The sequence below is a fragment of the Thermobia domestica genome, chromosome 4, assembly GCF_964235325.1.
Source record: "Thermobia domestica chromosome 4, izTheDome1.hap1.1, whole genome shotgun sequence".
In the NCBI taxonomy this organism is placed as follows: domain Eukaryota; kingdom Metazoa; phylum Arthropoda; class Insecta; order Zygentoma; family Lepismatidae; genus Thermobia; species Thermobia domestica.
Genome location: NC_137457.1, coordinates 270,947,456 through 270,961,955, shown reverse-complemented (window position 1 = coordinate 270,961,955; position 14,500 = coordinate 270,947,456). Strand labels below are relative to the sequence as shown.

At 33.4% G+C, this 14,500-nt stretch overlaps 1 protein-coding gene across 2 annotated transcripts in view; it reads left to right on the top strand.

Annotated features, from left to right (window-relative positions):
* LOC145683509 (uncharacterized) overlaps positions 1 to 14,500 on the top strand; it is a 48,716-nt gene that overhangs the window by 12,286 nt on the left and 21,930 nt on the right. For both annotated transcript variants that reach the window (XM_081754851.1, XM_081754850.1), the window contains exons 2-3: positions 11,081 to 11,200; positions 14,287 to 14,373. In XM_081754851.1, coding sequence (XP_081610977.1) covers positions 11,095 to 11,200; positions 14,287 to 14,373 — 193 coding nt within the window. In that variant the 5' untranslated portion in view covers positions 11,081 to 11,094. The remainder of the gene's footprint in view (positions 1 to 11,080; positions 11,201 to 14,286; positions 14,374 to 14,500) is intronic.

Sequence of the window (14,500 nt, the reverse complement as noted above, 5' to 3'; positions counted from 1 at the left end):
AAGCAAACAAAAAAGAGATAAAAAAGATTGGAAGAGTTCTTAGAGAGGAAAAGAAATGGAAATAAATCATTTAAAAACAAATACGTGCAAACTGACTTATTTGAAATAAATAACTCTAAATTAGAAATAAAACATGAAGGAGAATTTAAAACTCTCTTGGAGAATAGAATGAAAAACAAATACAAAAAACAAAATACTATCGAACAAGAATTTAACCAACAAAAATTTCCAAAATTAAAAGTTTCCTTTACACAAGGAGAAGAAAAATACTTATTTCCGGAAAAAACAAAACCTATTCAAGATAACGCAATATCGTCATCAGATTTAGAGGCAAAAATAAACTCACCAATAATAGCCCCGACCTCTGTACGAAAGAATGGAACATAAATATAAATTGGCCAAACTAGAGGATAAACAAATTCTAACTGTAGCATTTAGACAGATTATCAGAGATTTACACGAAAAAGGAAGAACCATTACATATCCTGTACTGGAAGAAGTGGACAGAATGGAGCTCAGAATATATGATCTACCTGCAAATGGTTGGGAATTAATTGATTTGATTGATGAAGCATTTGAAAGAAGAAGAATATACTGGAACATTGATAACGTATACAAACAAATGGTAAACGCCCACGGTAGGTTATACTTTGATTTTAGTAAAACGGGAACGGAAGCAATGGTACACACCAAATATGCTTGAAACGTCCAAAACCTTAAGACTTTTGCAAAATAATGCCCATAGATCAAAAATTGCAACGATGGAACTAAGAAGATATGCAGAAATAAATAATATAGACATACTAATAATTCAAGAACCTTACCTAATAAAGAACAAATTGGCAGCTTTCCCAGCGACTGCAAGAATTATTTATGGAGGAGATGATCCAAAGGCTGTCATTGCTATCATGAATAGAGAACTCGAAAACCTGAAAATATCACAACACTTTGACGATTGGAACGTTTGCATAGAAATTTCATATGGACATGTTAGCTTCTGGCTCATAAATTCTTATTTTCAATATAGCATAGAAACTCAAGTATTTTTACAAAAACTACAAGACTTAATCTGGAAACATCCTAACAAAAAGTTTATTTTATCGGCAGATGTAAACGCTAAATCCACTGCCTGGGGTTCACCTACCACAGATATAAGAGGTGAGGCCGTTGAAGATTTTATACAGCAAAATGGATTATTACTACTAAACAGGGGAAATAGACCAACATTTGTAGGCCCCAGAGGGGAATCATTCATAGATGTTACGTTATGTACTCTGGGCTTAGAAAATAAGATAAGTAATTGGACAGTGCACGACAGAATAACTATAAGTGACCATGAAGTAATATCTTTTGATTTGGAAATAGGCGAAATAGAAGCCCATAATGAGACAACAAACATTCAGAAAACAGACTGGGAATTATTCGAGAAAAAGCTTATCTTACCTCAGATAGAAGATTCATAAATGTGAATGGACTTGCTTTGCAAATGGAAAAGGCCACTAAGCTAGCTTTACAGGAATCGACACCAAAATGTAATCCAAAACCTGAACACAGCGAATTCTGGACTCCTAAATTAGAGCGCCTAAAGAAAATCCTAAAAGCTAAAAGAAAAAGTTATCAATCAGCTTTATCACCAATAATCAGACAGAGAAGATTAATCATATATAGAACTGCGAAACAAGAATATACTGAAGAATTGCAAGAATCTAAGAAAAGAAGCTGGGAGAGATTTCTAAGAAAAAACATAGAACTGGATCCATGGGGCCTACCATATAAACTAATAATGCAAAAAATAAACCCAACAACTATAAAAAATAATGACGGTTCTTACACCCAAACTTGGGAAGAAACCATACAGAAACTATCTAGCAAATTTTTTCCAAGGGACTTACAAGATAATGAAAATGAAAATCAACGCAAAATAAGAAGAGAATTTGAGAACATTCAACCCGTGGAAGTCTTACACGATATCCAGGAGATAACAAATACCGAAGTAGAAGAAATTATAAAAAAACTAAAAAAGGAAAAGCTCCAGGCTTGGATGGCATAAAAAAGAAATTTGTAAAAATAAGAAAAGTATTTGGATTCCCTATTTTACAAGACTGTTTAATTTTTTACTCAGAAAACAGGAATTCCCAACCATTTGGAAAGAAGCTAAATTAATAATATTGTTAAAAGGACAAGATAAAGACCCAACCTATGTAAGTTCGTATCGTCCTATCTGTCTACTCAGAAACATCGCGAAAATTTTTGAAAAAGTCATATCTAGTAGAATTAATAATGTTAGGAACATTGAAAATGATAAACTACAATTTGGCTTAAGGCCCGGCAAATCAACAGAAGATGCTCTCAACACCTTTGTAGAACAAATTAGAAGAAGCTGTTCAGTAAATAAATACGCGTTGGCATTATTTGTGGATATCGAAGGCGCGTTCGACAATCTTTGGATTCCTTCATTAATTCAAAATCTCATCAAAATAAATGTACCGGAGTACTTATTAAACATTATTAAGAATTACTTTACAGATAGAAAAATATTTATTAAAGGTTAAAAAGGGAATATTGTAGTTAAGACAGAGAAAGGATGCCCCCAAGGATCGATCTTGGGACCGTTGTTGTGGAACATAGAATTGCAGCCCTGTCTGGAAATTCTAAATAGTAAAGAAGAAATAGACCGAGTAGTGGCATTTGCTGACGACATTGCAATTATCATCTCAGCTAATTCACGAAGAAAATTAGAAATTAAAGCAGAATTAGTCATTAATATCTTACAAAATTGGAGTAACAAAAGTAAGCTAAGGCTATCTGCGAAGAAAACAAAGTATATGTTGTTCAGTACACAACTGCGTAGGAATCCAACAATCAAATTAGGAACTAATACGATAAAAAGGGAAGCAGAATTCAAATACTTGGGTATACACATTGACGAAAAACTAAATTTTGGGCCACATATAAGATATATAGTAGACAGGGGTCATAAAGTTGCAAACAAGTTAATATCGATAGCAAATACCACGTACAAACTGCCAAGGAAAATAATTAAATTATATCAAGAAACTTTATTAAGTGCAACAATGGCATATGCTTCAAGCGTGTGGGCCCACAGATTGTTGGAAACTAATACCTTAATACAAAATGTCGATAGACCTCAAAGGAATTTATTAATAAGATTAAGTGGAGCACTCAGTACGACACCGCTTATTACGTTAAATGTCTTGTTAGGAGTCAAACCAATAAGTTTAATTATCAGGAAAAGAGCTGCAATTTATTGGTTTAAAAAATCAAACGTGGGGAAAGTACAAGAATTACTAAGCACTCAAAGTAAAACGGTCGAAGATATAGAAAACGAACTAATAAAAATTTGGAACAAAAATTGGCAAGAAACCAATGTCTCACGTAGATTGTATAATATAATACCAAAAATTGATATTCGTCTCAAATGGCAGCACTTTGACCCCAACCCAGGACTGATACATTATCTCTCAGGACACGGGCCATATGAACAATACCTGTACAGAATGGGTTTGAAAGGACATCCCGGATGCCAATGCCAAGAACTAGGCACGCCGGAACACCATATGTTATGGTGTCCCCTCTTGGAAGATCAATTACAGGGAAGAGATGACATCAGAACAAAAGAAACAGGGGAAGTCTTAGCTAAGGAAAAAGACTACAAAATATTAAGTAGAATAGCAAAGGAATATTCTGATCTAAGAAAACAATTATATAAAAGGCAACAAGAATAAGAGAAAGAGTTTTGGAAATGTGACACAGGAATAAACAAAATGTAAAAGAAAACACTAAGGAATGAAAATGAATGTGCCAGAGTGCAAATGAGTATCTTCCAGGACCGGAGTTTTTGCTCCAGGAACGCTGGATTTCCGCGTGCCCCGGAAGAATAGTGTGAATGTGCGCTCGACGCATCCCCGGCATCCAGCCGGATTGGAACTCCGGATGTGTTGAGCGGGTGTGCACGGAAATAGGTGGTGGGAAATAGCGTAAACTTCAAAATAAATCAAAAATAGCATATACATAACATACACTAAAGATCCTATGCACATCAAAGCCAGTTACTCGGTAAATGTCATACAGTGTCCACCTTGAACCTTGTTCGTGTAGGTGTCAACACCGGTCCCAGCGCTCACGGCGGCAGGACACAACTGACCAGGGCCTGCACTATGTGCTCCGAGTGGGTCCTGGACCTCAAACCGTTGCACTGAGGATCAGAACCATAGAAGTCAATTGTGGAAAACTGAAATGACTAACTCCGCTTAGGATCAAAAAGGAAATCAAGGTTTACGCGATCGCAGAAAAGTGAATGGGTGTTGTAGTGTGCAGTGTGGTGATAGTGGTATGTTCTTTTATTACGGAAAAGTTGTGTTTTCACACACAGGAGTGTGTAGGGTTTATTTAAGTGTGCAATATTTAAATGTAAGTGTATAATAATGATGCTGAGTTCAGTGGTGCAAATATTATCATCCTCTATTAGAAGAATTTAGTAAAAAAATATTTAAAAAATCACACAGGAGGAAACCTAAATTTAAAAAATGTCAAAAATAAAAAGAACAAAATAAAATAGGTGGAAAGCCTATCATACAGGTGAAACCTAAATCCAATGAAGATGATACAAAAAAAAGGTGGAAGGTTATTATATAGGTGGAAAGCCTATCATACAGGTGGAAGGCCATCACAGGTGAAATCTAAATCTAATGAAGATTATGATAATACAAAAATAGATGGAAAGGATATTATATAGGTGGAAAGCTAATCATACAGGAGAAACCTGACTCAATGAGGAAGATGATCATAAAACCTAGGTGGAAAGCCTATCATACAGGTGAAACCTAGACCTATGAAGATGATGATAAACATACGAGAAAGGCTAAGTATGATAAAAGGAACGAGGATGAAAAAATTGAAGACTAGAGTAAACTAAACTTGAGTCGAGAATAGAATAGAATAGGAAAATTAGAAGATGAACAAATATTAGGTAGTTAGGAGTTTATATTTAAAAAAAAAATCTTTTTTTCTTTTTTTCTTTTTTTTTTCTTTGTTGATTTTGTCAAAATGTATCTTTTGTTGTTTCTTAGTGTTGTGGTTTTGTCCCTTTTTCCTATCCCTCGTCCCTGTCCACCCTTGTCCAAATAGAAAAACAAATGAATGATGAAAAAATAATAAAGCAAAGAAGATTGCAATGATGATAGCCCTGTTTCGGTTAAACTTTCAGATGCCGAAACTGAAAGGCGCGATCTGAGCAAAAAATATATATATATATATATATATATATATATATATATATATATATATATATATATATAAAATATAAACTCCGTTTACAAAGGTTAGTAAGGGATTTCTGCAGTAATCTCTAATAACCACATCACAACTCTTAAAAATTATAAAAAATAGAAAACATTCACCATGGCAAAAATTTCTGTCACCACAAATAATGCATACATGCCATCTATAAGAAAACAAAATTTCATTGAAATCTGAGCCGGACACCTGGGTGATGTTCCTTGTTAGTACCACTTTCATTTCGATACAATTATTACTTTGAATACAATATTGCCTTGAGTGTTAAAAAATGTCTAACAATAAAGCATTATTATAATTTCCCTTCTTGAAATTATCTTCAAAAATCAACAAATGGTAAATGCCAACTAGTTATCCTATTGGAGAAAATATAGCTTGAGTATTGTTCTATATTTATAATAGTTTCTACTCTGGTTGCTAACGAAAGCCAATAATTTACAAAGGGAAAGAAGATCTTGTGTTCTGTGGTTCTTCTATCAAAGAAATACTTATAGCATGTGTTTGTTGATATACGGCTGTGTTTGTTGTATGTGTGGTTAGGAACGCATATTTCATAATTTGTTCGTACATACTGCTTGTTTACTACAATTCGTATGAAATGAGTACCAAGTGATGGATGATTCAAAACTCTTTGCAAATCCTTAAAGTTTCGTCACTAATTCTCTTTTGGTTTTGGACACGTAATTTTGAAATCACAAAACTATATTATAATGTCACTTACTAAGAAGACCTGGAGTCCATACATTGGTTGTAAAACAAGACTCATGGACAAACTCTTGGTCGAACATACATGTAGCATAACTTGTGAGTCGAATTTTCGTTCATGATTGAAAAAATCCACAGTACGCTTTCTATTCTGGAGAAGATGTTAGCTTTAGGACTTCGGACAGTATCGACTTGGCAAATAGTGCCTCACGTAGTTGGCTTTCTGTTACGACCCCACCTCAGTCTTATAAGTAAATGATAAAATGGTAGTAGTCTAGTGCTATTTCATTATCTAAAGAACAAAGCACATCATAACATCCTGATTTCCAGTTTAATGAAGACGGCACACAGAAATATAAAATAACCTCATAGTTAGTTAAATGATCTGCTTCGCGATCTAGATTTTTAAAAGTAAATAGGAAAATCTGGTGACTGGATTACATTGCGTCACCGCCATACTGCATAACTACTTTTTTATATATAAAAAATGAAAATAGTTTGGTATTTAGCAGTAATATGGATGTTCTTTTGGCAGTTCTCAAAATTGGCTACAATACTATTCATTGGAAAATGTAAAAAGACTTATTAAAGTTAAGTGTAAAGTCCGTCCTTCTGCTTAGTACTAGCTTGTTTCCGTATGTCTTTACTGATTATTCAGTTTAGAAAGTTCATAAAGGAGAAAAGCTACAACATTTTTTTAAATATCAGATTTTCAGTGATCTCAGATCCATTGCTGTTTTACTTGAAGAAATGATGATGTGGCAAGTTGTCACTACAATTAGGAAAATTTGTCTTTGCATCAATCATTTCAACTTGTGATACAAAATTAAATTAAAGAACACTTAAAAAATATAGAAAATTATACTATCTGTTCCTCATTTAAAACTTGAGTTAATGGAACTTCTCTAAAAGCCATGGACAAGTCTGGAAAATATTTTTTTGTATCCGTGTAAGAAATTTTCCCGTCTTAGTCCAAGGAAAATGGAGCAGAGTTGTCTCTATGCCAACTTTCTACCAAATTCTTGAGAAGCAAAGAGACTGTAAACCAGTATCGGTTCGTGGTCAGTAGAAGCACCGGTTGCAATATCAAAGGTATATAGGTACGCGCAAGTATTCCCCTCCCCCAGCATTCTTGAGTTTTATCAAAAAAAAATATTCAGGAAATATGAAGAGGAAAGCCTTTTTAAGCTATATTTGTATATCTATTGATTAAAGTGTATTTTCTATTATTGATTTAATATATAAGCTACTTTCGTTTTTTCCAAACACCACTATCAATGTACGTTTATTCAATATTTATATACAAAACTTCTACATATATTGAACAAGAGATAAATCAAATATATAGCATGTGCTGTAAGCCATGAATGATGGCGTTAACCCAAAAAGAAGAAAAAAAGCAAGAAAATTGCATAAATTGCATTGCACGGAGTTATACAAAAATTATTTATTTAAATAAACTATGCATTATTTTAAAATAAAAGGCCTTTCTTCGTTCTTTTCGAGCTTCAAATTTTTCTACTTCATTAAAATCCGAAATACTGCTCGCCAAGTTTTTCTGATTACAAAGCATTGCTACCGCAAATATTTCTCGCTTTATTTTCTTTAGAATACAGAAAACCTATCTCCTCTGACAATATGCATTTTATTAGCATTTCTTTGTATGAATATATGGGACAAAATGTTCATTTTCAGTAACCATTTTTGCCTGCTGTTCTACTATGAAATCTAAGATGTTTTCCTTCGAAAATAATAATATAAAAATAGCTTAACATTCCAGCAATTTAGGGTAATGAAGACAGATGATTATTGAAAGTGAATGATTTGAAATTGTTTTTTTATGCTCTCCGCTGGAAATCGAACACGAAATCATGTGCATGAAAGACACAGAGCTAGAATTAGACCAGTGATAGGACTTTTTCTCCTTCGAGACATGATTTACTAAATATTAATATTTGAAATAATTTGTCAGTTTTCAATTGATGGGAATTAACCGTGAATTCGAAATCACTGAATTTGATGCTGAAAATACCTTGAATGTAGGAATTTCTCTTTTGGGAATGGTAGATATATATTTCAAAGTATGAAAAAAGAACAAACTGCGATTTCAAGCACTAGATGTTTCTACTGTTATCAATGTTTGTTTGATTTGATTTGGTTTACCATCCATTCTGTACATCATATTACATGTATGTTTGACTATTGAGTCTTCTTTATTTCAGTTCTTAACTGTAATGATGTTCTAAATTGGAGAAATTTTGTGAAAACAAAATCAAGCACCCTCTTAAACACAAAAAATATGTATAATTCTGTGCATAGTAAGATTATTATTCTTTCAGTGTCACAAATTATTTCCTATATTCTAAATTACTTTGGTCCCCTGGTTTGATCCTAGGTCACATTAAGTGGGCTTCGTGTAGGACGACCACCGTGTACTTGTGTTTCCTCCCACTTTCTTCATTTCAACATTTCATTCATTCTCATCATCTCCTTTAGCATATGGCCATAAAAAGGTATTGATGAGAAATTAATTACAAATTACTTACTGGGTGGAGTGGGAAGAAATATCATAAATACAGTATTAAGACCCGTTGACTGTATTTATACTTCAGTTTTTATTAGACATACTTCATGGTGTTCCATGTTAGAATCTCTTGATTTTATGGTTGGTAATAAGACAATCCCCCCCCAAAAAAAGAAAACATCTTGCTTGAAAGAGAACCGATACTAGACAGTTCTTGAGGCTGTAAACATTCTTAAAAACTGCACCGATACGAGCACAAAATTAAAATACATAATTATTTTATATTTTGATAATTCCTCTGTTTTAATGATAATAAATATTTAGGACCATAAACACTCAATTTTGGGAGGGCAAAACTCCCCCGATATTATGCCTGTAAGAAACACTACTACGCCCAGACGCGTATTTGTTCTTTGCAAGTTTGTGTTTTGCAAGCGTCTTCAAGCACTGCCAAGCGGAGGAATTCGTAACTATTACAGAAGCTGACTTTATACCAGTTGCGGAACGAGCTGCAACTGCAAGCAGGCAATGAAGGAAGATAGGAGCAATGGAAGAATACATTCACTTCCCTATGTTAAGAGATCGGAGCTCGCTGCCATACGCTCAATGTTACTGCTTCCAGAGACAACGCTTGTTGCAACTGGAAATTTAAATCTCTCTCTTTTTTTCAGTTTTTCTAAATTGGATTTTTTAAAGAAAGCATCAATACTGTTTTGCGCTCAAGAGCAAAAGGTTTATTTTTACTGATACATTGCATTAATACTTAAAAATATTTTTAGTATTTAAAAAAAATATTCGGTTGCAACACCATGTAACCTATAGTACCAGCCGCCACTGTTCCAAAATATAAAGGTCCAGTGAAAACTCTTGTACAATGTTATGAAAGACTGGGGTAAGGTGTTGTTCAAGTTGCATTTGTTGCGTTCTCTGAAAATTACAGTGAAGTAAGTGACAAACATAGAGGATGTATCTACATAGAAAATTCGAATATGAAAGAAGAGTCAGGAAAAGTGGGGCCAGGCCAGTCAGTGCGAGTTAGAGTAGACACGCATCACAAGTTGAGCAGCAACACAAAACAAACAGGAGGTAAAGCGATTGCACCTTTAGTGCATTTCTTCCGAGGAATAAGACAGAGATAATTGAATAATACCTTTTTTATAAAGAGTCCTTGCGAAAAGTCGCAATATCTAAGAAATTGGAGCTAAACTTCCATTTTGATTACTATTTTAGTATTCAATATCCAAGAAAAATACATATCTTACAATAATTTCAAACAAAATGCAGCAAATATGTGAAATTTTGTAGCCTGCGCTGTTCTGAACAGAAGTTTAAATTAGTGACATTATTTCGAATATCATTTTAATGTGTTTTTCTACATAAAATTGTATATGTGCTTACATCATTAAGTAGAGGCAAACCAGTTCCTTCATAACTTGAAATATGACATTAATTCAGGAGATGTTTTCTTTACCAGAAACGGGCATCAAATATGTCTTACGTAAGCATTTACGTTATTGTAATTTTCGTAAATCGATATAGGAGGGCATAGCAAGTTTCTTACATTTTTCTGCTATTGTGTTTGGAACGATACGCAATGAAGTTTATGTAGTAATCTATTGTTCTACAGAAAGACTAGGGACATTTTACAAACTAGTAAAAGAATAACGAAAATGAAGAAATGTTTTCATGATTAGTGGAAATTTTATTACATAATTTATTGACATCAATCTCAACCAGACAAGTATGCAAATATTTTCACAAATATCCTGCCTGCTTCAGCAGATCATGAAAGAGGTGTTCTAATTGCGATCTGAACATGAGACACGCCGCCACAACTTTGTTTCTCAATGTAAACTTCATACAAATAAATTGTATTAAAAGTATAGAAAAAAAGTTTAAAAACAGAAATTGCCTACCACATAGCGTGCTGCAACAAAAGACAAAGCAGAAATCAACTATTGACCAACATGGAATAAGATTATGGTATAAATAGAACTATGTGTCGATAAAAAAATTTAGGTGTTATAAAATGTTTTCGTTCAGAAGAAACATGACAGGAAAAGAAATTTTATAGTCTAACTGGAATTGTTGGTTTACTACAGCCAAATCGCTGTGATTGTTTATTCGGAATTTTCTTGTCTGCAAGCTATTGAAAGTGTTTCCATCTGCCAACATGTATAGTTTATATTTTGAATACAGAAAAGCTAGTAACCAAGATAAAAGTCAACATAAATATACACATATATGTATTGTCTGTTAAATATAGAAAGGCGATTTGGTATTAACTGACGCAGAACGTACGTAGTTAAATGATCAGCTAAGTTGAAAAATAGGTAAAATATTAATTTTAGGTATTCTCTATAATTTTTTTTCATCGAATTACGCAGTTTGAAATAGTAAGCACAATAGAGTATTTTTATTTGTATTATTTATATTTACCTATTAATACTTACCTCATACAGGCTTGTAGCGTTTTATTAATCGTGGGTCGTTAAGCTGAAAGATGTCATTTCATTTCGAAATGTTTTCTTACAGATTTTGTAGCCGGAATGGTGCGAGTATTGGTAGTGATGTTATTTTTAATCAAGTGTGAAGGAAAAATCAACAACTCTGATGGCTCGAGTAACTCTACAACGAAATACAACGATAAAAATAGTAAGTCGTTTATATTTATTGAATGTTGTTAAAAAAGGTAAAAGTTTGGTATATAAATAACATGTTGAAGCTTAGAAGAAAGACAAGCTGTAATTATAATAATTATATAAACAATAAACATTCCTTCTTTTTGGTTAGTGCGAATAAAATATCTCACCGAGTATGCCATTTGCAAAGACATACATGACATCTGCAGTACATTACCTACATAACCAAACTGGTCACCTATAGGAATCACTCATTTTCTTCATTGGGCAGCAAATTATTGGAAATGGTTTAACAAGCTTGCTGCCTCTAGTGGAGAAGATTCCGAGCCGCACGTTGCAGCACTCGAATGTACAAAATGTCCTTCTCTTCCGAGAAATGGTCGAGATATTCGACAATGTGTTTGAGAGTGAGATCAATACAGTGGGAATACGGTGTGTGGAAAAGAATGTATATTACAATTAATGGGGAGATTCCACATTGTTTGACGTGACATATGGAAACGGTTTGTTTCCCCACATGTAGATGTCATAGCTTTTAACAATTAATGTATTATTGTGGATAAAGTTGAGATAAATTCCTTGATGCTAAGCACCGTAAGCACAAGAGGTGATACTCTCGACTCGATGGAAATGACATGATGGATCACACCTAACATGTATCACTATATCAACAGAAACATCTGCTAGGGGTTTTGGAAACTCTCCTGGACTTTGATAAAGTTTCAACCACTGACTGACAATCTATGATTCTCATATGAAACGACGCTTTCACAAACAAATGTCACAACCCGACACAGAAAAGCTTCCACGATATTCCCTACATCTAGAGACCTACGCAAACCCAGACAATGATTTGTGTCTGCTGTTGTCTACTACCGATCAGTCTCACTATTTTATCTTATTGATTGCGAGCAACCGCCGAATTAAAGGGGTATAGTATACTGGTACCCATCTGTAATGGTAGGAACACTTTTTCGAGGCATGCTTTCAGAGTATTACTGAGACTCTACTGAATATTATGTTTTCCACAGCCTTAACATTGCTGTGTCACCGGGACGAAAGTTCACATCTCAACTGAGGTGGAGGAGTTGATTCACTATATCCGGCCAAATACTGTGTTATTTTTTCATTTAATTGTATTAGTTAATGAGTTATTTTTCGCGGTTTGCTGTGCAGAATGCTCCAGGTCAAATATGAAGATAAATTCACTTGCGAGTGTGTTCTCCAAGCTGCACTTTCATGCGGAATCATTTTACAACTTATTGCCTCCTGAAAGGTCTGAGTTGATCAATACCTTTGAACAACATGTAAGGAGTTGTTGTGATATTAGACTAGTATACTTAGTTTATCCCATTATTGTAATGGTACGGTTTATTTTACACTATACGTCAAAAGTAGATATTTCATTCGCACCAAGCTAGTATATAACAATTCGTACTCTTCTACTTTTAAGTAAATAAACAATTTTATCATTCTTTATTATAATATAATTCGATCTTTTAATAAATTACCAACGTCTTAGTGTATGTGTCACGCTAATCATTACAACAAAAGTTCATACCAATACACAGACATTGCACATAAGCTATCACTTTTACCTGACATTAAAAAATATCGTTATTTATGTAAGACTTTGGAGGCATTTTACCGATTTAAAATTGTTCTGATTATTTAATTCAACTTAAAAAGTGCCGTTGCAATGTAAGAACTGTATCTATTTAGATTTCAGCATCAATAGTTAAAGCCTAATAACCTGATTATTTGTTTTTGTACTATGAATGTGATTCGAAAATACATTATAAGGTTGTGATTTTATTTAAAATTTTATAGATAATGTTCCAAACATAGTACCGCAATGTTGCAAAAATATTTGGAAACTGAATGAAAGATTTGACCAACTGAATCAATACATTAAATTCTTTGTAGTTGTAGATGATTCTCCAGGACAGAACTTAATTATGCTTGTGAAATGTTCTGAACATTTTCTTCGAATTACCAAACACCAATCTGATAAATAATAAAACTTTAGTTTCTTTGTAATAGAAATCCGAAACCTTAATTTTATCTTTCTTTAAGTAGATAAAATTAGACCAATGCTAGTAAACGAGTACTTATAACTTTAATAAATTAGACTAATCTTTTTACGGTGGTGACTATAGTAGTATTTTACTGAATGTAGCTTTAAGATAACTAATTGTATTATTTGTTCGTTTGCAATGACATTTAATATTAGCAGCTTGAATTCGATATGTTATTTCAGCTGCTAATTTCATTTCAATCTATTATAGTGAGGTTAGGTTTGTTCCTCTTACTTTATAATGCAGTATGTTTTACAAAGTGATTCTACACAAAATGTTGCACCTTTTGAACAATGATGTTTGCGGTACTAAAATAAAGGTTGTTTCCATTATTAGTAATAATAATGATGGTTGTATATTATGAGGTAACAAATTCTCTGTTGTAGTGGTGGCGGCATTAACTCTCATGGCTCTAAACTACGCAAGGAATCAAGGAGACAAGGTCAACAGTCAATTAGATGATGCTTGGTCACGAATTGTATATAAAACTTCAATCACTGTTCATTTTTCAGTTACTTTACTGTTCCAAGTTAAGAGTATTTATTCCGGCGAAATTAAAATACCGCTAATTTTACAGTAATTATGTGATATCTTCAAATAGATAAAAGATAATTGAAATATGGAACAAGAACGCCCTAAACAATATTTTGCGTGAGGTACTGTTATCACAAGGCACCTAGTGGCTTTCCGTTTTCAGCTGTTTAGAAACGCGAAAATAAATGCCGATTTTCAAAATGGCTCGAAATCGAAAGCAGATAAGTGAGTCGTGATAACGGTTTCTCATGTAAAATAATATTGTCTAGGGCGCTCTTGTTCCATATTTCGATTATATTTTATCTATTTGAAGATATCACATAATTACTGTAAAATTAGCGGTATTTTAATTTCGCCGGGATGAAGACTCTTAATAGAATAATAAAAACGTCTGTTTCGATTAGTAATTGAACTCTTGAATATGCAACTGAGGCAACTTGTTTGCAACTTGGTTTTTAATTAAAATACATTTTCTTTTACCTCCAAGATACAATTGTAACTGTTGGTGAACGATCTGCACCTTCTTCAACTCCTACGAACGAAACCAAACTGCAGACTCTACGTATTTCAAGAGGTAGGTATTCTACAGTCGTTCTTTAACAAAAAAATGTTCTGGGGTGTACTCTTAATATTCTGAGGGGGCACTGCTGGTACTATTTTATTTATTATATTATTATAGAAGTATTATTTTGGTGTCCTCC